This window comes from Notolepis coatsorum (assembly GCF_963971535.1).
Source record: "Notolepis coatsorum genome assembly, chromosome: 3".
Classification (NCBI taxonomy): domain Eukaryota; kingdom Metazoa; phylum Chordata; class Actinopteri; order Aulopiformes; family Paralepididae; genus Notolepis; species Notolepis coatsorum.
The window spans coordinates 203435629-203462644 of record NC_140167.1 but is presented as its reverse complement, the minus strand read 5'-3'; the positions used below and the strand labels follow the sequence as shown (position 1 = coordinate 203462644).

The 27016-nt window shown below is 40.8% G+C and overlaps 1 protein-coding gene across 1 annotated transcript in view; it reads right to left on the bottom strand.

The window, feature by feature from the left end:
• Positions 1 to 442: 442 nt before the first annotated feature.
• Positions 443 to 27016, bottom strand: part of LOC311225191 (uncharacterized protein) — a 51489-nt gene continuing 24915 nt past the window's right edge. Inside the window, exons 2-3 of the mRNA XM_084310400.1 lie at positions 19494 to 19631; positions 443 to 3272 (exon numbers count right to left, since the gene is read on the bottom strand). Of these exons, the coding sequence (XP_084166526.1) occupies positions 2467 to 3272; positions 19494 to 19602 (915 nt within the window). The 5' untranslated portion in view covers positions 19603 to 19631 and the 3' untranslated portion in view covers positions 443 to 2466. The remainder of the gene's footprint in view (positions 3273 to 19493; positions 19632 to 27016) is intronic.

The following is a 27016-nucleotide window of genomic DNA, read 5'->3' as shown; positions in this document are numbered from 1 at the left end:
CAAATTAGTGCATATTTAAGTAGATAATGCCTCATTTGCATATTTAAACATACAATTTCAGAAAACTTGTAATACAAAAAAGTCTTGTCTTAATATAAGTAATCAACTGGGGAATTTTCATTGTGATATCTATTAGTTAATTCTTTTACCCTATTTACCTGTAGTGTCTCCCCTTAAGTAAATTGTAATGACCCCCCATCTTTGACGGTGAATAACACCATGCTAACATTGACCAGACATGAAAGGTTGCCACTGAGCTCATTCAGCACCTTCTTGAGATCAAGTGTACAAATGATCTAAGCAAATTAATAGGCAGATGATTTACAGGGGTTTTTGTAGATACAGTAAGGGTTCGGTATGAGGATAGGTGAGGAGACCCCAAATGCTGAACACGATGACAGAAGAGTAGAGGCAGAGACGACGGAATGAAAATGAACGGGCTTTTACTTAGCAGTTGCAAACAAACAGTGATACACGTTAAGACGGTAACAAACAAAAGCGAACTGCAAAACGCGTAAAATAAAACTCAGCAGTGCTGGAAAAAAGTGGACTAGTAATAAGGAACGGACTCACGGGGAAATACAGGAGTGAAGGTGAACAGAGTACGACCGAACACAAGTGTAGAACAACAAAACAATGGCAATGGCGCGACAGGGAAGTGAGAAACGGGCAGGAATAAATACTGCCCGTGATTACTGATGAGCGCCAGCGGGTTTAAGACCAGGCATGACCAAGACTGGTGAACACAAAGTAATAGTAAAAAGAAAACTCACATCACAAATATAAGCATGTGTAAAGGGATTATCTTACTGGAAACATATGTCAAGGGAATATCACCACTCTAGAAAAATATATGTAAGGAGATAATCTCCACACTGAAAACATAATGTAAAGGGATAACCCTTAAAGGAAACATATGTAAAGAGAACCCTTAAACACAAGCTAGACCGGGGAAACACAACATGAACAGAGGCAGCATAGCATTAATAATAGTATTCAAACCTAGGCCTAAATGCCTGAGAAGGTTCAATATCTGGAGCTGCTGCGTTTGGCCACCAGAGGGCGGCAGAAAACCACTGTTCATATTGTTCAGGAAGGAACCCCGGCTGGGACCATGACAGATACAGTACTGAATTTTGCCATCCGGACACATGCCATTCGAAATATGAATATAGAATATCAGGCCTATAAATTACCTTATTATGGCCAAGTCACACATCTATTGATTGGGCCAAATCTCCCCTTTTCAATGGCAGAGTTCAATCTGGATTTAGTATCACCAGGCGTGATTCACAAACTGTGAATGAAATCTACTGTAAGTACAGTTACTTTTTTATAATGTAATTTTTTTTTACCGATACCGATATACCGATATTGTCCAACTCTTAATTTCCGATACCGATATCAACCGATACCGATATATGCAGGGTTTCCCCCCCCAAAAACGGAATAATTTCAGGTAATTAACATTACATATCTCTTGTTGTGGAATTAACACAACATTATGCATATTTTGACAATAAATAAAATCAGAATTTGTTCTTACTTGCTTGCCTGGGTAAATAAAGGTTATAGAAATGTAAAAAAAACTTGTTTTGAAAACCGATACCGATATTTTCCGATATCACATTTTAATGCCAATATCGGCCGATAATATCGGTAGGCGATAATATCGGACATCCCTACTTATAACCCATGCTCCTGATCCCAGAACCCGCCCATAACCTAATTACAATCACTCCGCCGTTCGCGTTTTTTTTTTTTTTTTCGTTTATCGCTTTATTTCTACTGGGCAGTCCAGTAGAGAGAGATAGAGGAGGAACGGGAGACAGAGTGGGGGGAAGACATTCGGCAAATAACGACGGGTTCGGAATCTAACCCGGGTCGGCCGTGTCGCGGGCGCCCCCGCCGTTCGTGGTTTTAATAATCTTTACGAATGGATGTGTTGAAAGCATCATAACGACTAATTCAAAAATGATTCTGTCATGGCAAATGTGTTAGTTTCTTACACAATGTTGGATTATGTAATTAATGTGTCATGCGTAATTGTGGAACAAAATATCTGCCATTTGTCAAAAGGACATTCATTTCACTGTTAATACAATTTTCAGGCAATCAATCAATCTAACCAATAACACACGCTCATGCGGATGTGCGCTGTTGTAAGTGAGCGTGGGTTATTGAATTGATTGATTGATTGAACATTTTATTAATGTCCGCCTTGTTTCGAACTGGTTAATAACTGTTAAGAACTTCATTCTTAGATGCTTCTATAGAAAGTAGGTTTTAAAAAAAAGAAAGTGATCTAATTTCTATAACCCACTCTGTCTCGTGATGTAATGCTTAAGAATCTCTTCTCACACAGACCACAATGATGTAGCTTCTCTGCTGTATGGATTTGCTGATGAATCAGAAGATGTGTACTTGTCCTAAAGTTCTACCCACACTGGTCACAGAAGGAGGCTTTTAACCGGTGTGAATTCTCTGGTGTGATTTCAGATTACTCGGATGACTAAAGCTCTTCCCACACTGGTCGCATAAGTAGGGCTTCCATCCTGTGTGAATTCTCTGGTGTGATTTCAGAGAACTCAGTTCATTAAAGCTCTTTCCACACTGGTCGCAAAAGTAGAGCTTCCATCCTGTGTGAAGTCTCTGGTGTGTTTGCAGACGCTCTTGCCGACTAAAGCTCTTTTCACACTGGTCACAGGAGTAGGGCTTCTCTCCTGTGTGAATTCTCTTGTGTGTTTTCAGATTCTGTTGCCAAGTAAAGCTCTGTCCACACTGGGCACAGGAGTAGGGCTTCTCTCCTGTGTGAATTCTCTGGTGTCTTTTCAGAGTCTGTTGCTGAGTAAAGCTTTGTCCACACTGGGCACAGGAGTAGGGCTTCTCTCCTGTGTGAATTCTCTGGTGTCTTTTCAGAGTCTGTTGCCGAGTAAAGCTCTGTCCACACTGGTCACAGGAGTAGGGCTTCTCTCCTGTGTGAATACTCTGGTGTGATTTCAGAGTCTGTTGCCGAGTAAAGCTCTGTCCACACTGGTCACAGGAGTAGGGCTTCTCTCCTGTGTGAATTCTCTGGTGTCTTTTCAGAGTCTGTTGCTGAGTAAAGCTTTGTCCACACTGGGCACAGGAGTAGAGATTCTCTCCTGTGTGAATTCTCTGGTGTATTTGCAGATTCGATGGAAAAAGAAAGCTTTTTCCACACTGGTCACAGCAGAGACCTTTTCCTCCATCCAAGCCTCTTGGTTTCCTCCCAGGCCTGACAGGACAGCTATCTGAATGGAGATAGTGATGGAGAAGAGTGTCAGAGGAAGGAGAGAAAGATAATTGGTGATTTTATTCAGCGTGTTGTTGTTGCATAAAATCCACCTGCTTTCATTGACTAGTAGAGGACCCAATATTTAGTCTTCAGTCGTACCTTTATTTACTTTATATTTCTTGGTAGCTGACCTTTGTGGGGCGGGTGCCGCCAGCTGACATTGAGACCGGCCTGGTATTTCACACCGACTGTGTCCTTAACACACGCCCCACTGGGCAGAACGCACACGCACAGACACACACCTCGTCTCTTTCTATCTCTCTTACTAGGGATGCCCGGATCACGTTTTTTTGCCACCGATACCGATCGTCGTGAGCCATATCGGCCGATACCGATCCGATACCGATCGTTTTTGATTAAAAAAAATGTAATTTAATTTTATATAATTTTCTTTTTTTTATAAAATATATATATTATATAATTAGACTTGTACTTGTATTATCTGCGAGACATCGCCACCACGCAACAAGCTCCACTGTCTGTGTGTACTCTAGTAGCCTCGAGCTACGGCAAGGATTCTCCTGCGCTGCACCTGGACCCTAATGGTATAACGTTACTGTGGTCATATCACATTCAACATGCCCTCAGCTCGAATATGCATCGAATCAGTGTTATAAGACATTGATATCAGGAGCTATCTGTAGCTACTGCTAGCCGGATATATAACGTTAATACAACGCCTCAGTGAATTATTTAGTTCAATGGGACATTTCGTTTTGAACAGTGAACTAACTTGCGCTAACGTGAGCTAACAGCTAACAGGTATCATACACGTCTCTACTAGACTTTGTGGAGCGTTTGTTGATGTCAGGAGCTATCGGTAGCTGGCCGGCTAGATACCATTCGGTTAGACAATGCCTCATCATGTATTAAACTAAAAGTGAATAGTTGAGTGGGTAATTTTGTAACGGTAGCTAAGCTAACGTTAGCTCAGGGAGACGCCGTCCTCCCGTGTCCCGTCCCACTAGACTACTAGACCCGTGTTTACATGCGTGCGGGAGGGGCTGGAGGGATGAGCAGACGCCGCACCACCCGGTGTCTGAGACAGAACTGAGACAGCGAGTGAGATCGGTTGACGATCGGCGAAAATAAAGCATTATCACCGATCACTGATCGCATATTTATACTGATTATCGGCCGATAACGATCGGTGGCCGATCGATCGGGGCATCCCTATCTCTTACGCATAAATGTCACAAACACACACACTCTCTCTCTCATACACACATTCTATACACACACACACACACACACACTACATGAAGAGAAATAACAATGTCACCGTTGACTTTTGCAACACCTGAGCCAATCAGCACTGAGGTACTGAGCTTAGTCAGGCTGAATACATTATGCATACCCCACGTGGGGATCTAATACGGTCTCTATTGATCGATTTATTATAAAGAAAAGCAGGGTCCCCTTATAAGGGGACCTTACAGCTTAACAGGTTAACTGTTAAGGTTAACAAAAAGAATAGTGTGCAGCGATAAATAATAATTTAGCTACTGTGATCCTCACCTTCACTGAACAAATTATCATAATTTCTACAAATTATCATAATTGTTTTCCATTTAGTCATCAAATAATATGCGACTGTGACCTCAAATCCCGAAAAACGAATGTCACCACTGGAACCCCCAACCCCATAAAACCCTATGAAGTGGTATTGCAAGATGGCTTATGTAAATTAGTTTCTATGTAAGAGCTTTATAAATGGTATGTACCTTGGTTTTATAGTTTAAGAACAGTGTAGTCCAGAGCAGGGTTCGAAATTAACGGGGGCTTGGGGCATAATGCCCTTGAAAATGGACAAAATGCCCTTGAAAATCAGTTAAGGGGGGCACTTAATGCCACCGACAGTTTACTAATTATATATATATTTATCCGGTAATGGAGCGTCTGTGTATCGTACGGTTCAGATGACGCGCAAATAAAAAAATTAATTTGGCGGAGCCGGTGTTCTGCACTGGCTGCAGGCAGCAGCAGCACTGCAGCCCAATAGGGTCCAGCTGCAGCCAGGTGCTAGTCAGTTTGTGTAAAAATGGCACGCACAATATAAATCAATCTTCATTACGACTTTAAAAACATACCATTAACATTACATAGGCATACACACATCTTGCCATATCGTTAGCAGTTTGTACAAAACAACGCACGTTTTAACTATGGTAGCCCGACGCAGCCCGCAAGCTAATACTGTACAGCAGGGCTGTACACTGCGAGCATCTCGTCGCAAATTGCCCCCTAATCTGGCCGGTGCGAGTGGAAAATATCATCTGGGGGCAAGCTTGCGAGTAGTGATTGCAACCCTTCATTCGCATTTCACTCCTAAATTAATCCATACAAATTGGATAAAACATTAGCCTACAACCAGGGCATAATGTTGCGGTTGTAATTTCATTAGACAGACCAGCGCGGACCTTTAATAACATGCAATTTGATTGACAGGAGCAATGGGCTAACGTTAGCCTGCTATCCACGGTATCCATTAGGATTATGCTAAGCTAACTAGCGTTAGCTGCTGCTAACCCTGGACACCAGTCAAAGCGGACTCCACAACACTAGTTCCATTCGGGAGGAAAGGGGGTGGGTTATATTGACAACGCTTGACAACAGAAGTTTAAACATAACTTCATATTTATTGGTTATTCGTTTCTGTTACTGTATATCATCCACTTTCCATCTCCGTCTGTTAAACGCTTCCTGTTTACATTCGAGTGTGACGTCATCACCTACGGCAGCTTAGACGATCAAAACGCGAACCTAGAACAAAACCCGGGGGGGGGGGGGGGGGCTGGCTCTCTCATTCGTTCTCGCCCCCTCTCTCTCTCTCTCTCTCTCTCTCTTGCTCTGATTGATTGAAAACTTTATTAACAGATTGCAGAATGGGTACAATACAGTACAGCTCTCTCTACATTCAATGATTTAAAGTAGCCAAACGTTACAGACAGTATAAATACTAACTGGATAGTTGATGATAAACATTTAATTTCATTATCTGAAATATTCTAAAATCATTAAGTCTGCTATAAGCCATTATCCCTTTGTGTGTGTGATTATTATTTTCTCACAGTAGTGTGTGTGTGTATATATATATATATATATATATATATATATATATATATATATATATATATATATATATATATATATATGTGTGTGTGTGTGTGTGTGTGTGTTTGGCTAAAGTGGATAGAAAACACAGTACTGTGCAAAAAAAAGGCACCCAAAAGTTTTTATATAAATGGTCTTAGATGTAAATAAATTTTTTATTAGTGTGTCAGTAGACTACTCTTAGTACATTTTCATTAAATTATTTTTTAAAGCATCTTCATGGTTTAATAATGCAAACATATGTTGCAGGGACTTATTATAATCAAGCATTTTTAAGTGCTTTAGACTTAGAGGAAATGTCAAAATATTGCGATATATATATCGTGTATCGTGATATGGCCAAAAAATATCGCGATATCATTTAGAGGCCATATCTCCCAGCCCTATTATAATGGTAAAATAGTTATTTAAAAATTTGCCCCTAAAAAATATTCTTTGCCCCTAAATTTCTCATTTAGGGGCAAGTGTGCCCCTAGTGAAAAAGCTTAGCGTACAGCCCTGTACAGTCAATGAAATGTCACCGTAGCTACTACTAGCTACTGTAGCAGAGGAGGAAATGGGAGTCTGAGAGGCGGGGTGTTTAAAGACAATGATAGGCGTTTATTCAACATCCAAGAAGGCTAACATACAACTGTGTTTTACTAACTCCAACCGGGACTATTACTGCTGTCCCACTGCATGTTGATGCTATAGATATCTATGGTTATGAACTCCTCCTAACGTTACCGGAGCTGAAGGTGCCACACGCTAAAATGTCCGTGGGGACCCGCGCCAACCCATAGATAGTTCCAACTCACCGAATTACGTAATCCACCACAGTTGCACTCAATATTTAAATAATGTTAGTCTAAATAAATGTAGACAGAAACATAATAATTTCAAGCAGAAAACGAATCTTTCCATTAAGAACTGACAATCAGGGAATTTAAACATGGTTGACATTGTTTTTGTGTGTTTATATTAAAGAAAGGAAAGTCTAGTGCTGGCTGAGCATAATTGTTTGTTTGCACGAAGTTAATACTTATTACTTTGACAAATATATTTTTCAGTCAGTTCGGTCTTTGTGTGCCAAACATTATTTAAGGCTGTAAACACTGTAAACCTTTTATTTTATTTTTAATAAATGAGAAGCATGTTTAGATTTGAGTGTTAAATTTTTTTTAATAAAAATTAACGTATATCGAACTGAAAACCGTGACACCAAAATCGTGATACGAACCAAACCGTCCATTTTGTGAACCGTCCCACCCCTACCGTTTATCATAAAAATTCAGTGCCCCCGAAATGGAAAAAAAAGCCCCCGAAAATCAATTAAGGGGGGCAAAAAAAGTTATGTTAATTTCTAACCCTGGTCCAGAGTCATCTACAGTTATAGACTTAAACCACTTTGTTTCAAGCACCAGTTAGTCAACAGTTTCTGGAGCAGGAGTAGTTATCATGGCTATGATTAAGGTCAGTTTAATTTAGTCCAGGACTAAAGCCCCTTTAGTCTCAGGTTATGACAGATTTAAGTGTCACATTATGGATAAAATCTTACATCACGCTATGGGAAATCTGTAACAATATATATCACAGGGGGTGGTTACCCATTTATACTGATCAGTGGGTGACGAGCCCCAGGTGTGCAAGGGGAATAGCCAAACAGTTTTTGACCGTGATCGTGTTGATGTGCCGTATAGGTCAGCGTTCAGTGTTATTTGTAAAAAGAGTTTCGTATATATTTTTTGGTGGATAATGGTCAATAAATGGATTGGCATATCCAAAAATATACGAGCACTCTGGACATTTAATTCTTCAAGCACGCGTCTAACTCAACTCAGCCCACTTGCCCCTCGCAGTAGGCTTATAGGTAAAGGCTCTACATTAGTCAAAAACTAAGGCTCTTCGTTTGAAATGGACAATTGAAACCTTTGTTATTTATTGGAAGACGAGGATAATCGCACTCTGCGCTCAAGATTCAACAGCTGATCAGTGAGACAGCGTTTAGATTTCTGAGATCGCTAAAAGACACTAATTAGTGACAATTGTTTGGTTCACCGTTTCGCTTGGAATTGCACGGAATGTGGACAATTTGGACCAAGACACGCCGGTGCTTGAGAGCACGGCGTTCGGACAATCGCACGGCCGGGCGGCCTCGCAGCGTTTGGACCAGAAGGACCCACGGTGCTGCTCACGGCATTAGGACAGCTGCCCCAGCGACCCGCACCGTTTGGACAAGCAGACGGACAAGGAGCTGCCCTGCACCATTTGGAGTTGATCATTCGTTTGGACGGACAAGGAGCTGCCCTGCGCCATGATCGTTCCTTTGGACCGACCAGGAGCTGTCCTGCACGCAAGCAGTTGAGTGAACAGCGCTCGGACAAGGAGCGCTGTTTGAAGTATTTTCGAAGTTCAAAGAACAAAGTAAAACGGACCCGGCAGCGCTGCGCAACAAACGGGTATGTAGCGCGCTACCAGATATACCTTATATGGCCATATAAAAAACAATTGTGTGCACACAGGGTCACTTGAGAAAAATATAAAAGGCGAAATTCCAATGCATTGGTGGTTTATGGTTGCAGCCCGTTCGTGGGTGTGTGCGTGTCTATTTAGGTTTTGGTTTTAACCATGTGATGATTAACTGTGGGTTTTGTTTAAGTGATTTAACCGAAGGTACTGTTTCATATTGAATCTGTTGGTCTTATATTGCTGATATGGATTCTGATAAAGGTGTTCAGAGTCAAGCAGAGTCTAGCGTTATGGTTGAACAGCCCGCCACGGCTGAAACGCATTGTAAAGAACAGTCCGAGGTGGACACAGGTCAAATCACACACAATGTTGAAACCAAAGCACAGCAGGTCACAAAACGCAAGAGCAAATTAACACCAAAAGCCCAAATGGATCATTTATTACATAAATTACATAAATCTAAATTTAACAAGGCTTCTAACTTGCAAAAAACGATTTTGGAGTTAATGCAAAGTGGATGCAAACAGGCGGTGCAATGCGCATTTATGCAATATCTCCACATATGCAAGGAAGCAGCAGCAAACCAGGATGCTCTGTTGCCAATAGTACCTCCTGAGGAAAGGGAAAAACATGACATTTGGTTCAAGGCCAAAATGATCAATGTCAATGACTTTATTGATCACATGACTGCATGGACAAAAAGTACCAAAACTGAGGATGAGGAGGACGTGCAAAATCTAATTAATCCAAAGGACAGCATTTCTAATGTGGAAAGTAAAAAAGCTGCTCACAAAGGTCACACAAGGTCTGGAACCAGCAGGTCCAGCAGATCTTCTACCTCAGCAGCTCACTTACAGGCCGAAGCAGAGAGAGCTTCACTTGTGATTCATACTTTTTAAACTAAATACAAATTAAAGGCATTTTCTCTTTTTATTTGGAAGCAACGTTGCATTCAAGCAGCATCTCGCTATTAATGCAGACCGGGCCAAAGCAATAACAAACGCCATAGGTGTTTTTATAGCAGCAGATCTGCGACCATACTCCGTTGTCGAGAACACTGGGTTTAAGCACATGTTAAAAGTAATATAGCCCCGCTACCTAGTTCCCTCTCGTCCGTATTTCAGCCAGCAAAATACCACCAGCTCTGTATAAACTAGACTTTCATGACTGTGATGCAAGCCCTGCCCCTGTATTCAAGCATCACAGTCATGAAATGGGTTATGTATAAACAAGCACACGCTACAGTTGTCCACGACTTATTCTCCAAGGCATCTGCTATATAATAATCTTCAGATTTACTTAAGTGTTATTAGTAGGTTACAGCAGTAAGCATTAGTTTGCTCAGTCAATTATGGCCAATTCGTTTTATATTGTTTAATACAGTTAGATATAGTCAAGTTAGACCGCGCTCACAAGTTCTCACACTGGGTGCTGTAATCCCATAAAGTTCAGTATATCAAAGCAGGGTAGCCGGACCAGCACTCACAGGTTTAATGTTTTTTATTGGCAGCCTGAATCAAAAGCAGACATGTTTCGGACAATGTCCTTCATCAGTGGTATGGCTAGCACTGGAAATGCATTCAAGGTGATGGTTAAATACACCTGGCAGATAAATGACACGGCAGGAAATGACATCACAACGCAGGTGTGCCTATGCAATATGACTAAATGAATGACCTATCAAATAGAGTCCAATCATAATTTATACATATGTATAGATATATCTATATCTATCATCAATAAATATTTATAAACAATACAATACAAAACGAAACAAAACAAAATTACCAGAAACTTGATAACATATAGCATGCCCTTAATTTATAGGGCTAATTGAGCCACTTTACGTAATTGAATTAATTAGTTTCAAATTATACATTGGGCATCTTTGTGAATCATGCCTCTAGTTTGGCAACAAACAACATCTTTAATCAGACCAGAAATAACAATGTGGGAGTAAGGAGGTTAAAGGAAACAGGTTAAGACGTTTTCTTCATTCATTCCTTTAGGTTCGATACAATTGAACAGGTGGATATAATAACATTCACGTTGCAGCAGCAGCTTGTGTCTGTCTCCACCTCGCGCTGGCCTGAGTACTAACTCTAGTCCCATATATTTGAGATCGTTGACGGTATGTTTACACTTAGAGAAATGTCGAGCTACCGATGACTTGACATCTGAATTCCTCACAGCACATTTGTGTTCACTTATTCTTGATTTAAAGGCTCTCGTTGTTTTGCCCACATAGGAAAAATTACAAGGACATTTTAGCAAATACACCAGATTGGACGAATTACACATAATCCGTCCTTTGACTGGGATATTTTTCCCCGTTTTTGGATGTGCGAAAAATTTATCTTTAATCATACCCTGGCACTGAACACAGGATTGGCAGGGAAAATTTCCATCTGGGATGTTGGACATAAAATGAGAAGGTTTCTTTAAGGGCAAATCAGTTTTGACTAGGAGATTAGATAAATTCGCTTGTCTCTTGTAAAAATAGTTAGGCGAATGCTGAAACGCTGTCCCTATAAGAGGGTCGGACTGCAGAATATGCCAATGTTTATTGACAATACTCCGCATGTCTCTCGTAATAGGGCTGTAAGTAGACACGAAAGATACTTTGTCAGGTTTATCTTCTTTCTTTCTGGGGGTAAACAACGTGGCCCTGTCGATATGCTTGGTTTTATTAAAGGCTTTTAGTGTCAAATCAGCACTATATCCTCTCTCGTGGAAACTGCCACGGAGTACCTTTGCTTGTGCAATAAATGTATCGTCAGTATCAGGGTTTCCGTTAGAATTTTTTTTTGCAGGTCTGAGTGTCAATTCAATCTACCGGACAAATGGGATAAATTCCGGTCAGAGTTCATTGAGCTTAAAAACAATTGATAGGCCTATATAAAGAATGACATCATCAAGGCATTTATAATATTTTAACTTAAAACTAGACTACTTTTGCGTATATACAGTCATTAATATATTCCAAATAAAATAAGTCCCTCGAGACTGCGTGCTGCTGCCGACTTGAGGTGTCGGTGGGCAGTCTGCCCGACCTTAATAAACAGCAGTCTGTTATAATCACATTTTTATGAGCTAACGAATTCCGTTATATTGGACATTTGTATTAATTATATCAAGCGAAGAACTGAGAAATTTGGCAGAGAGACGGCAACATTATCGTGGGTTTGCGCCGTGATGTATATCTCCACCTCCCAACGACTTGGTGCTGCTGCTCATAATGTCCGGTGAAAATAATTCCCTCTAAGCACAATTTGATTATTTGAATTGTATTAAAATAGGCTAAAATTAAATAGCCTATGCGATGAACGAAACAATCATTACATTTGTCGTTGCTTCACCAAGCAGCCAGTCAATGACATCCTGTGTCAGCGAGCTGGCAGCTGATATATTTACGTGAAGCATGGAGCAGGAGCAGACAGAGCAGAGCAGCGGTGTCAGCAGCGCCCCCACCCAACAGCTGAATTGCCAATGGCTGAATTGGAGTACTGCACCCTGCCAAGCCATGCTTCACGTAAATATATCAGCTGCCAGCTCGCTGACACAGGATGTCATTGACCGGCTGCTTGGTGAAGCAACGACAAATGTAATGATTGTTTCGTTCATCGCATAGGCTATTTAATTTTAGCCTATTTTAATACAATTCAAATAATCTAATTGTGTTTAGAGGGAATTATTTTCACCGGACATTATGACCGGAGAGATTAGATATGTCGGACTTCACCAGATTTTGCCAGTCAAATACCGGTAATTACCGGCTAACGGAAACGCTGGTCAGTATCACATATTCTCTTATAACGAAGTATTTGGCTATAAGGAAGACTATTCTTCAAGGCTGGGGTGTGATAACTAGAATAATGCAAGAACAAGTTACGGTCCGTCTCCTTTTTAAAAACCTCTGTGTGTAATGAGATGCCATCTGGGGCTTTCTTGATCAGAACATCGAGGAAGGGTAAATTATACATATCAAACTTTAATGTAAACTTTATCGTTCTTCTACAGGAGTTCAGGTACTCAAGGAAGGCAAAAAGTTCAGATGATGAACCAGACCAAATAAAAAACAGATCGTCAATATAGCACATATTAGATTTGACACATTTCTCAAACGGGTTATTATTAAAGATATGATCCACTTCATATTTGGACATATAAAGATTGGCTAGGTTCACAGCGGCTGGAGAGCCCATGCTGAGGCCTCTGTTTTGTAAATAGTATTTATCTTGGAATCTAAAATAATTTCTAGTTAGAACTAGATCGGTTAAACTAACCAGCGCTTCTGTTGGGGGGAGTAATACTTCCCTCGAGTTTAAATAAAAACTCAGCGCGTCCAGCGCATCTGCATGTGGAATGCTGGGGTAAAGGCTGACTACATCTATGGTAACTAGTAAGTCTGTAGGACTAATGTTGCAGGACGAGAGCCTGTTCAAAAAAGTAGTAGTATCCTTCAAGTAACCACGCTGAGAAGAGGCCAAATCCTTAATATGCGCATCAATGAACTGAGAGATTTTTTCTGTGGCATAGCCAATACCGGAAACAATAGGTCTACCAGGAGGGCTAATCATATCCTTATGGATTTTAGGTAAAGTGTAAATAATAGGAGTAACCGGGTACTCTACGAACATAAACTTAAATTCATTTTCTGTAATTGCCTCAGACAATCTCAGGCTTTTAAGGACCGTTTTGATTTCCGTAGAAAATCTGAACACAGGGTCTGAATTTAGAAGGGTATATACCTCAATCTCATTCAATTGTCTGTTTATCTCAGATATATACGAGCTCTTATTTTGGAGCACGATACCAGAACCCTTGTCAGCTTTTCTAAAAATTTAATCATCCTTCTTCATGAGCTCCTTCAGTGCTGCAGACTCCGATTCAAGTAAATTTGGATAAAGATGGGCTTTGTGACTGGTCTCGCATAACTTAAGGACATCATCTTGTACTAATCTGCAGAAAGTTTCAACTGAGGGAGGATTGAGATGGGGAGTAAACAGACTACGGGGTTTAAATACTTTTCTTCTAAAGGTGTCTGGCTCTATCTCAGGCCTAGCATCAGCATCATCATCACTTATCAACACATTTTCATTGGCATATTGAGTTCTCTTATTAAACCCTCTGGCATAAAATGCTTTCAACTTAATATTTCTAAAAAACTTAAATAGCTCTACCTTGGTAGTAAATGCATCCACCTTGCGGGCTGGGACAAAAGATAAACCTTTAGACAGGATATTATGGTGTGGGTCGCTCAATAATACATCTGAAATGTTGACAATGTTAGATGTAATGCTCATCACCGGAACCGTGGATTTTTTCCTCTGGCCCCGCCTCGTCTTCCTATGGGTTCTCTTTCCGGTCGGGGAGGAAGCGGAGCGTCCTGCTCGCCTCGAAAAACAGACTGGCTCCGGAGCGGGTATCTGCCCGGCTGAGAGGGCGCCTCGTCGGAGCTCACCGCTGTGGAGGAGGAGTCGGTATGTCGTTGCCTGTCTCTGGGCTGCCAATTCAGCCTGCGGTTCCTGGAAGGTGGATTGTGGAGCCATGGATACACCATATGTGTTGCGTAGTCTTGCACATCTCTTCTCCTCTTGGCTCTCTTGTGCAGCTCGATGTCCTGTGTATACTTATCAAGTTTCTGGTTCACTGACTCGAGCAGTTCGGTCAGGGGTTAGAATAGTTTTAATTTCTTCCTCTAACAAGGAAAGATCCTCTCTTTACCCCAGCATTCCACATGCAGATGCGCTGAGTTTTTATTTAAACTCGAGGGAAGTATTACTCCCCCCTACAGAAGCGCTGGTTAGTTTAACCGATCTAGTTCTAACTAGAAATTATTTTAGATTCCAAGATAAATACTATTTACAAAACAGAGGCCTCAGCATGGGCTCTCCAGCCGCTGTGAACCTAGCCAATCTTTATATGTCCAAATATGAAGTGGATCATATCTTTAATAATAACCCGTTTGAGAAATGTGTCAAATCTAATATGTGCTATATTGACGATCTGTTTTTTATTTGGTCTGGTTCATCATCTGAACTTTTTGCCTTCCTTGAGTACCTGAACTCCTGTAGAAGAACGATAAAGTTTACATTAAAGTTTGATATGTATAATTTACCCTTCCTCGATGTTCTGATCAAGAAAGCCCCAGATGGCATCTCATTACACACAGAGGTTTTTAAAAAGGAGACAGACCGTAACTCGTTCTTGCATTATTCTAGTTATCACACCCCAGCCTTGAAGAACAGTCTTCCTTATAGCCAAATACTTCGCTATAAGAGAATATGTGATACTGACGATACATTTATTGCACAAGCAAAGGTACTCCGTGGCAGTTTCCACGAGAGAGGATATAGTGCTGATTTGACACTAAAAGCCTTTAATAAAACCAAGCATATCGACAGGGCCACGTTGTTTACCCCCAGAAAGAAAGAAGATAAACCTGACAAAGTATCTTTTGTGTCTACTTACAGCCCTATTACGAGAGACATGCAGAGTATTGTCAATAAACATTGGCATATTCTGCAGTCCGACCCTCTCATAAGGACAGCGTTTCAGCATTCGCCTAACTATTTTTACAAGAGACAAGCGAATTTATCTAATCTCCTAGTCAAAACTGATTTGCCCTTAAAGAAACCTTCTCATTTTATGTCCAACATCCCAGATGGAAATTTTCCCTGCCAATCCTGTGTTCAGTGCCAGGGTATGATTAAAGATAAATTTTTCGCACATCCAAAAACGGGGAAAAATATCCCAGTCAAAGGACGGATTACGTGTAATTCGTCCAATCTGGTGTATTTGCTAAAATGTCCTTGTAATTTTTCCTATGTGGGCAAAACAACGAGAGCCTTTAAATCAAGAATCAGTGAACACAAATGTGCTGTGAGAATTCAGATGTCAAGTCATCGGTAGCTCGACATTTCTCTAAGTGTAAACATACCGTCAACGACCTCAAATATATGGGACTAGAGTTAGTACTCAGGCCAGCGCGAGGTGGAGACGACACAAGCTGCTGCTGCAACGTGAATGTTATTATATCCACCTGTTCAATTGTATCGAACCTAAAGGAATGAATGAAGAAAACGTCTTAACCTGTTTCCTTTAAGGGGAGACACTACAGGTGAATAGGGTAAAAAAATTAACTAATAGATATCACAATGAAAATTCCCCAGTTGATTACTTAGATTAAGACAAGACTTTTTTGTATTACAAGTTTTCTGAAATTGTATGTTTAAATATGCAAATGAGGCATTATCTACTTAAATATGCACTAATTTGCATATAATTCCAGGACAGAAATCTGAACATTGGATAAAGCCATTTTCTAAATTATAGTTTCATTTTGTTGACATATTAGAGCCAAAGGTTATTACAGAGGGGATTTTGGATATCTCTTTTTATCACTCCATAAATCAGAAAATACTCCATTCAGTCCATTTTTATGGTAAAATTCCATATTTCGCCATGTTTTTAGGAATAAAATGTAAAATACGACTAGGGATGGGTATCGTTAGGATTTTAATCGATACTACTACTCTTATCGATACTGCTTAACGGTTCGGTACTTTATCGATACTCTTATCTGGTTCTTTTAGATTATTATTATTTAAATATTGAAATATATTTAAATTAAAAAAGAAATTTACACATTTATTATTTGAACGGCTTAAGGCCATATCTGTACTTGATATTTGTTTGTTGCGTTGCATTATTTGAAATAAACTTCAATCAAATCAAATCAAACCCCCCCCTCTTAAAAACAAAAACCTGTGTTTAACCTAGCCATCTATAAAACATCATGCTAAAACTGTGAAACAAATGTCCTACTCCCCTAAAGAAAGAAATACATAGCAAACATGACTCAGTTATGCAATAGTGTTGCTGCTTTTTATTTTGTTAAAATCTTTTAGTTAATAAGACTAAAAGACTACAATATGACTACAATGATTTCATGACGGCTTCCTGTCCTCGCATTTTCGGTGCGTCGGATACCTAACTTAACGTAAAATTTTCAACAACAGAACAGATTGCTGCTAATTAAACACTTCATGGAAACGGAGTAACGTTAACGTTATGCCGAGTTCATATGTGTAGTGTGGTATGAACTCGACTTAACGTTACTCGGTTTCCAGTGATGCTGGATGGTACACTCTGTTAGCTCCGTAGCTAACAAGCGCATGCAGAGCTGTCTGTGTGCTGCGCGCTTCAGCACGGAGCCACGGACAGCACCTTCCTTATTAAGTACCCGTATGTGTATGTGTGAGTGTCAGCGGCTTGCGACGAGTGTGTGTAATGGCTCGCTGCGGCTCGCTTCTTGTGCAGACAGAGAGAGGAGAGATAGTTTGCAACGTTTAAATTCCTCGAAAAAAAACTCATAATAATAATAATTTCTCGAGTATCGATAGCAGTACCGATAACCTCGGCGCTAGGGCTGTCCCCGACTAAGGATTTGGATGTCGACTATGATTGGGCAAAATTTGCCGTTAGTCGACTATTGGTCGACTAAAAAAAAATACAAAAAAAAGTATAATATTTTTTAATATTTTTTTTTATTTTTTTTTTATCGTTCCATTTGGCCTGTGGAGGTGCTTAATGTCTGAAGGAGTCGACTGAAGGCTTCTTGTCCTCTGCAAAAGCATGCAATTGGTCCACTGATGGATACATCTTGATATTTGTCTAGTCTAGTGTGTTCATTAGACAGGTGAAATCCTCTTTCAGTGCCTCTGTGCCTGTTTTCGTAGGCAGTTAGCCTCTGGTATGCGTGCCATTAGCGTTAGCCATGCTTCTAGGCCTCTTTTATTTTGGAAAGAATGATTAAAAAATATATATATATATTATACTTTTTTTTTATTTTATATATATATATATTCGACTAAGAGGTTGGCCAGTCGACTACGGCTCCTTTTGACCGATTAGTCGACTAATCGACTTATAGGGGTCAGCCCTACTCGGAGATTATCAATACTCCCTCTTTTTCTGAGCAGGAGGTGTTAGAAAAGTTACCACAGGGATTACCACAGGGATACCACAGGCTTGTGGCGGCCAAGCGTTCATAGCGACGTCGCTTTTTGATCCTTCGATGTCGGCTCTTACTATCATTGTGAAGCAGAATTCACCAAGCGTTGGATTGTTCACCCACTAATAGGGAACGTGAGCTGGGTTTAGACCGTCGTGAGACAGGTTAGTTTTACCCTACTGATGATGATGTGTTGTTGCAATAGTAATCCTGCTCAGTACGAGAGGAACCGCAGGTTCAGACATTTGGTGTATGTGCTTGGCTGAGGAGCCACTGGTGCGAAGCTACCATCTGTGGGATTATGACTCAACGCCTCTAAGTCAGAATCCCCTCTAAACGTAACGATACCGTAGCGCCGTGGATCTCAAGTTGGCCCGGGATAGCCGCCTCCGGTCGGTGAGGAAAGCCGTTCGTGACGGGGTTGGGGTGCGGCCGGATGATGGTCGCCCCTCTCCTGTTATGCATCGCAAGTTTGTGGAGAACCTGGTGCTAAATCACTTGTAGACGACCCGATTCTGGGTCAGGGTTTCGTGCATAGCAGAGCAGCTCACTCGCTGCGATCTATTGAAAGTTAGCCCTCGATCCAAGCTTTTGTCGGGGACGGGAAGGCGCGCGCCTCCCTCCACCTTCGCTCCCCACCCCTCCCTCCTGGTATAGTACGGGGGGCCACGGCTCCGGGGAGACAGGGTGGGGACATGGGCTGACAGCCCACACATGGCGGGGATAGCCGGGGTAGAACGGCGCGAGACGACGAGCGAATGAATGTTGAATGTTCCATCAGAGCGGGGTGGTAGTGTGAGCGGCTATAGACCACTGCACTTAAATATAAACATTAGTCTACCTGGAGACTCAATGAGGTAGTTGTAGATGTCGCCATAAGACGCGTCTGGCCATTGAGTGGGATCATTTTTCCATTATCCTGTTCGGCTGAAAGGATACTGGCCATCGAAGCAGGCACAAGCTCCCCCCCTCTGATGGAACATTCAACATTAATTTGCGCGTCGTCTCGCGTCGTTCAGACTCCGTTGGCAATCTGCGCATGCGTATGGGGAGTAGGTGCTGAAAAAGGGACTTTAGCTCGGCCGATTTAGTTCTGATCGATTTGGAGTGGGTCGCGCCGTGTTCAGGAGACTCAGGCGCATAAAAGTCTATTGGATCATGTCTCTAGCACCCCCACAGCCGTAGCTGCAACCACTTACATCAAGGCTCTCATCCACATTCATTCATTTGCTCCCCCCACTATCTCCTCCCCGATTTCAGAATCCCGAAGTGTTGCGGTGGTCTATAGCGGGCGCAAGGCGGTAGTATTGACCGTCTGCGATCTCAGACACATTCAGTACAGCATGCACAGGCTGCCCCGATGAATTATGAATGGCAATAGTGAATAAAATAAATACCAAAACAGAAACGTAGATCTACATTTCTACGTCTACGTGGCACTCAAGCGCTGGGCCACAGAAACGTAGATATCCGTTTTCGGCAACCAAAGGGTTAATTGTGCTGTAGCCCGTCTTGGCTAGGGCGCTCTTGTAAAAAGAAAAAAAAGTATCTCAATGTGAATTATTTTTTAAATAAAGAGAGAATTTAGAGCCTTACCTCCTCCTTCATTCACAGTTCCTTTAAGTCCTGGTGTTTTAATGCAGTCCACCAAGTAGATGGATAGTTCCTTTAGTCCCAACAAAGAGGGGTGACTGCAAGACGCCATCTCCTCCTGGATATCAGTGGGGCTGTGGCCTAAAAATAAACCAGATAAAAAACAGTAACAATAAGAGTCTTGCAAAGTACAACGTTCCCTCTCCCCAGAGTAATTGTAGATTGACAGGTTTCGCTGAGTTACACATGTCTTGTCACTGGTACTTGATGATGAGTGTCACCTTAAAGGGATAGTTCAGATTTTTGGACATCAAGTGCCACTGCTCCACCATTTTGAATCCGATTGCAATGTGAATTTTTGCTAAACAATCACAGAAATGTAGCTAAACTAACTGCGTTCTCATTTATGCCAATAACGTTCAGTTTTGTGGTACGTAGATAACCCCCCCCCCCCCCAAAATGGCGCTTTTAGCATCTATAATCGCCTGTAACCAAATACATTTCAGAACCATCTCTCGTTTCTATGCTTCAAAATTATATTTCCCAGTCTAAATGAGAAATAATTCATACTATGAAAGCCAAGGTGTTGGTTTATTGTGTTGCCGTTCTCTCCATTTGATTATCAATAGGGACGCACCGAATGGGAAATTCTTGGCCGAAACCGAATACCGAAAATAGGAAACAGTTGGCCGAAAACCGAATGCCGAAAGGCAGAATATGATTAATATAAATATATATATTCAGTGTTTCCCATTAATTACCTAGACCGTGGCGGCCTGCCACAGTTTTATAATGAACAAAAGAAAAATGTAATTAAAAATATATATTTAAAAAAAAATATATATATATAGTAGTATTGGCAGTGGTAGTAGTCGTAATAGTAATCCAGTACATTTATTTATTTTCTAAAGATAAACCAGTTCAACACAGGTAACCACTTTTGCTTCATTTCTTTGATAGCTCAAACGTTTGCTCTAGTCCAGTGGTTCCCAAACCTCTCCTCGAGGCACCCCAGCTGTTCCATGTATTTGTTCAATTCCACCCCCAGCACACCTGATTCAACTAATAAAGGGCTTGTTAAGTTGAATCAGATGTGCTGGTGGTGGAAATACATTGAACGGCTGGGGTGCTTCGAGGAGAGGATTGGGAAGCACTCCTCTAGTCGAGTTTGTTTGAGCAAAAGGTTGAGTCTTTAGGTTACAGAAATGTGCGCAACTAACGTTACACATTATTTTTAAGTAAATGAAGTATTCATGGGACTTCCGGGCATGACGAGTAACTAGGAGGTCGCACATTTTAGGCTCAGCTGCTAGCATGTAATTTAATCCTACAAAACGAATCAAAATATCACTCAAAGTCGCGCAGTATAAGTATAAGAATATCCGGAATCAAAATGTCAGGAAAAAACGCTAAAGAAAAAGCAAAGAAGGATAGAAAGAAAGCTGAACAGTCTGAGGTGGAGGAGGAGGCCACCAAGTCAGATGAAAACAAGATGGCTAACGCACACGAGGACGTCGACGAATCTGATGATGAAAAGTTGAGTCCAGACAACCAAGATATCATGAAAGCCATACTGACTATGAAAACTGGACTGTATAAGAAATTCAACAAAATGCAAATAACAATTACGGAAATAAAGAAACAGATACAAGATTGCATAAGCCGCATAGAGCAGACTGAACAACGGATTTCTGATGCGGAGGACAACGTTAATAAGCTGACACCGAAGGTTAGCACTCTGGAGAACACCGTTAAAAACCTTCTCGACAAAGTGGAGGACTTGGAATGCAGGAGTCGAAGAAATAACGTCAGGTTGGTGGGGCTACCGGAAAAGGCAGAGGGCCAGGATGCAACTGCATTTTTGGAGAAATGGTTACCGGAGGCTCTGAATATTGAACCAGGGGGCTTAGTATTGGAGCGTGCTCATAGAATCGGTGCGCCACTTGACTCTCAACGCCCAAGGACCCTAATCATGAAGTTCATGAACTTCAAGGACAGAGAGAGAGTACTGAGGGCAGCTAGGACCAAGGGACAGGTCCTTTATAATAACGAGCCGGTTTGTCTTCACATAGACCTCTCTGCAGGTGTGCACAAGAGGCAGCGCGGATACGACGAGGTGCGGAAGAAGCTGAGAGACCGGGGGATCCACACGCACCAAATCATCTTTCCAGACCGGCTGCTGGTAACTCACAACGAGAGAGCCCGCACCTTTCAAACACCGGCGGAGGTGGACAAGTTTATCCGAAGCATTTGATTTATTGAGACGGTCCCGGCGTTGGAAGGCTCCGAAAGGAAAGTAACAGTCATACTGAGCCTACTGTATTCTTATAAGTGAATATATAAATGACGTTATAAAAATAGCCATTTCCACGAAATGAGGCGTGATTGGACTATGACTGTTTAGTTTTCCTCTGATTTTTATTTGTATTCTTATTCGGACAGGACTGAGTCTAGTTCAATGGACAAAATCAGCACTGGTTTAGACTTTTCCTACAACGCATTGCAGATTCTGGGGCAGGCTACAAACATTTAACTTTTTACATTTTCCTCGTCTCCCAGCCTGCGTGCGCGCGTTCCAGGTTTGTACTAAAAGTGTTCCAGATTTGTAATAATAGTGTTTGGCGTTTAAAGTAGGCCCCTGACCTAATGGATACTAGACCTACAAGTTGCAAGCATTGCGCAGTTCAAGACAACACTAGATATGTTATGTGTGATTAGTATTTAGAAAAAATGAAAGCTAGTTTGAGCTTGGGAGGAAGACAAGTTAGAGAAACTCGTTTGGCCAGTAGTGAAATGTGGGGTGAGGGGAGATGCATGGGCATTAGGTTAGTAGGGGGTGGGGGGTGGGTGTTTTTTTCCTTATGTGTTTTATTATTTTTTCTTCTCTCATATGGGTGTGGCTGTCTATGTACCTTTTCATAAGGGATATATATATATATATATATTAATTAACTAATGCCAGAGAACTGCAAGGTGAAATTTACTTCGTGGAATTGTAGGGGCTTGAACAAAATTACAAAGGTGAAACGGGTAATGAGCAGGTTAAAATATTTGAAATCAAAAATTGTTTTTTTACAAGAAACGCATCTTTTGAATGAAGATGTTCCTAAAGTAGCAAAAAGGTGGCAGGGCCAAGTGTTATCTGCCCCCTACACCACTCATGCCAGGGGGGTTATGATACTAATTCATAAGTCTGTCCCATTACAGGTACATAATGTAGTAAGGGACACTGCAGGTAGATATATTATGGTCCAGGGTAGGTTACTGTCTGAAACGTTAACGCTGATAAATGTTTATGGTCCCAATGAAGAGGACCCTAAATTCTATGATTATTTATTTATTTTTGACAGCCTCAACTTTTCCTGGACAATACATAATAGCTGGTGACTTTAATTGTACGTTGGATCCTTCAAAGGACAGGTCAACTGGTCTAGAAGGCACTCACAATAAGTCGAGAAAGACAATACATCATTTTATGAAGGAATTAAACTTGTTGGATATTTGGAGGCATGGCAAACCAAATGCAGTGGAGTATTCCTGCTATTTCAGCACTCATAAAACACACTCACGCATAGACTACTTTTTAGTCTCAGCACTACTTGCCTCCAAAGTAGGTGAATGTCAGTATAGCAGTATAGTTCTCTCGGACCACGCAGCGGTATCCTTGAACTATGAAGATACTAACCTAGTGAATGACCCACCAAGATGGCGTTTTCAACCAGGATGGCTCACGGATCACACATTATAGACTTTTTGGAGAAACAGATTGACCTGTTTTTTGAATGCAACAAGTCCCAGACCTCTGCTGGCATGAGGTGGGAGGCTTTCAAGGCTTTTATTAGGGGACAAATAATCTCTTTCACTAGCTCAAAGAAAAAGGCTACAAGACTTGAAATGGAGAAATTAGATCAGGATATAAAAAAAATGGAAACGGAAATGTATCATAATAAACATACGACTACAGATGCTCATTCAAAACTACTACTGCTTAGATCACAGTACAATGAATTAGCAGCTAACAAAGCCGCTGCCGACCTAATAAGACTCAAACAGTCCTACTATGATCAGGGGGAAAAGCCTGGAAAACTTCTCGCCTGGCACATTAAACAACAACAAGCAGAAAGATCCATCAATTGTATTGAAGCCCCAAATGGTAGAACCAACAGAGATTAATGAGGCTTTTAGAGTCTTCTATGGGAAATTATACAGCTCTGAATGTTCTCCTAACCTGGACATGCAAACACAATTCTTAGACGACCTAGATATTCCCAAAATGTCAAAGGAGGAAAGTAGGGCTTTAGATCAAAATATAACTGGCGTTGAAATTGCTGATGCAATCGGCTGTATGCAGGCTGGAAAAGCAGCAGGCCCAGATGGCATCCCCATAGATATTTATAAGAAATTCCAAACTAAATTAATATCACCCCTCTTGGAGATGTTTCAGGAATCCTTCGAGAATGGTCTTCTCCCCACATCTATGAGGGGAGCCCTAATCACTTTACTTCCAAAACCAGGGAAACCTAATACAAAATGTGAAAATATGCGTCCAATCAGCCTCCAAAATTCGGATACCAAGATTATTAGTAAAATTATTGCAAGAAGACTGGAGGTCCTTCTACCTAGGGTGGTGGGGGAAGACCAGAATGGATTTATTCAAGGGAGACAGGGTTTTCATAACGTCAGACGCGTGCTCAATATTTTATATAACCACAAGGGGGCGACAGACACTGCCTTACTCTCACTGGATGCAGAGAAGGCCTTCGACCGTGTCGAGTGGCCTTATCTGTTTGAGGTGTTAACACGATTTGGCTTTGGAGACACATTCGTCAAATGGGTTAGATTGCTTTGTACAGGGCTTACGGCAGAAGTTCTGACGAATAGCAAGGTCTCTAAACCCTTTAAAATTAGTAGAAGTTGCCCACAAGGGAGCCCTTTATCGCCCTTACTTTTCATTCTTGCGATCGAACCATTTGCTATAGCGGTGAGGATGCACAGTGATATTCATGGGATTCGAGAAGGTCATATAGAACATAGGATAGCCCTCTTCGCCGATGATGTAATATTAATGCTAAAAAATCTACAGATCTATCCCAGCACTCCTAAGTCTTATTGAAACATTTGGGGAAATATCTGGCTATAAAGTGAAACACTCCAAATCATCTATAATGTTACTCAATGAAAGAGAGAGGGAGGACGGGCTTGTTTGTGCTTCTACTCTCAACTCAACAGTCAGATACATTCACGTATTTGGGAATAAAAATTGTCCCTGAGGTGAATAAGATTTCTCAGATAAACTATGACCCAATTCTGGAAGCTAGTACTTCTTCAATAGAGCGTTGGACATCCCTACCTATCTCAATTATCAGCAGGATTAATATTCTAAAAATGAATATACTCCCTAAATTTCTCTACCTATTCCAGAATATCCCTTTACCTCCCCCCTCGTCTTTGTTCACAAGAATCAAGAAACTGTTTACCAACTTTATTTGGCAAAATAAACGCCCCAGATTACGTCTATCTCTACTTTACCTACCATATGACAGAGGAGGCCTGAAATGCCCAAATATCCAATGGTATTACTGGGCAGCACAATTGCGGACGATCATGTTTTACTTCTCATCGGAGAATCCCCCTGCTTGGATCCATTCAGAATCCTGCTCTGTTAAACCGAGCTTACCCTTGCACCTGTATTTGTATTCTGGAGACCGTAAATATCTGAAGAAAAATACAGACAACCCCATTATTTTAAACATGATAGTTGTGTGGTTTGACACACTCAAATATTTGAATATAAATACGTCCCGATCCAGGTTCAGTCCTATTTGGGGCAATGCCAATTTTAAATTAGGGCAAAACGATAGTGGATTTAAAGTATGGGCTGAAAAGGGGTTAAGGAAAGTGCAAGACGTATACAGGGAGGAGGATGAAGTATTCATGTCCTTTGCGGAAATATCTACAAAATATGATATTCCGAAACATCACTTTTTTAAATATCTTCAGCTAAGGAGTTTTATATCATCTCAGAACCATTCATTGGATATACCGAACATTTCCATCTTAGAGGTAGCAGTCACTAGACACTGTTATGGTAAAGGTCTAATTTCAATGCTATACGACTTATTTGTATCTGGTTCAGATGAATCATCTGAATCAAAACTGAATCAATGGAACGAAGACATAGAGGAGGAAATATCTTTAGAAGAATGGAGCATGGCATGTAAAGAGGCACAGAGTCAGACAGTCAGTAGCAACCTAAAACGTATACAATATAAATGGCTGATGCGTACATATATAACTCCTGTTAAATTGCATACGTTTAATGATAATATTCCAGATACTTGTATTAAGTGTAGTGAGGAAAGGGGGACACTGTTCCACTGCATATGGGAATGTGTGAAAGTGAAAACCTTCTAGATGTTATTGATCTGATCGATCAAATTTTATCAAAGAAGTTGCCATTGAATCCCAAGCTTTTTATTCTTGGTTTATATCCTACCACCCCACATCTACAACGCAAAGAGTTTAGATTTATAGATATGTGCATATTACAAGCAAAACGTGTAATAGCTCTTAATTGGAAAAATGTTGATGGACCAAGAATTGGTATGTGGATTAAAGAAATGGCTTCAAATATGTCAATGGAAAAGATGGTGTATATTGTTAGACGTAAACAAAACATTTTTGATAATGCCTGGGGACCATTTGTGTACTTCTTAAAGCATAATATGAATGTTGGGAACTTGCTTCAACAAGAACAGGATTAGGGGGAGTACTGTGGGACAACTCTTATTATTGTGTAAAAACGACAAGAAACACCCTTTACTTAATGTGTAAAACATTTTGGTTGTATTATTATTTATTTATGTTTATTTTTTATTTTTTATTATTTAAATCTGTATCCTTCCTATGTGAACCTGTTTTTGAAGTTAATTATTATTTTGTGTGGGGTGGGGTTAGGGGAGGGAGAACGGGGTGAAAATGTTTGCTGAATACTGCTCTGCTGATATACATGTTGTAATTTGCAAACTAAAACCCAATAAATATATTGTTAAAAAAAAATGAAGTATTCATTTACAAGCACCGATTTGATCATTTCCTGGTTAGGGTTCAAGTTAAACAGCTACCAACTTTATATAAGTTAGTTAACCAACTAGTTGAGTGGGCGGGAATTGAGTTAACCTAGCATAGATGTTAGCCACCTCTAGATAAGCTAGCATGAATGAATGAATGAATGAATGAATGAATGAATGAATGAATGAATGAATGAATGAAAACTTTATTTAACAGATTGCAGAATGGGTACAATACAGTACGGCTCAATACATACAATTGTTAAGGGGATGCAGACCTGAGAAAGACGTTAGAGCAGTGTTAGGTCACGTAACTTGTACAAAATCTGTTTACTGACTACACACTAACGCTAGCTAACATTAAACTGCTGTGAACACAAAGCTTACCAGGTTTGTTTCGACTTCCTTGAACTAATTGGCAGCCTCCTGAATATAGTATGTCGAACTATTTGTGAA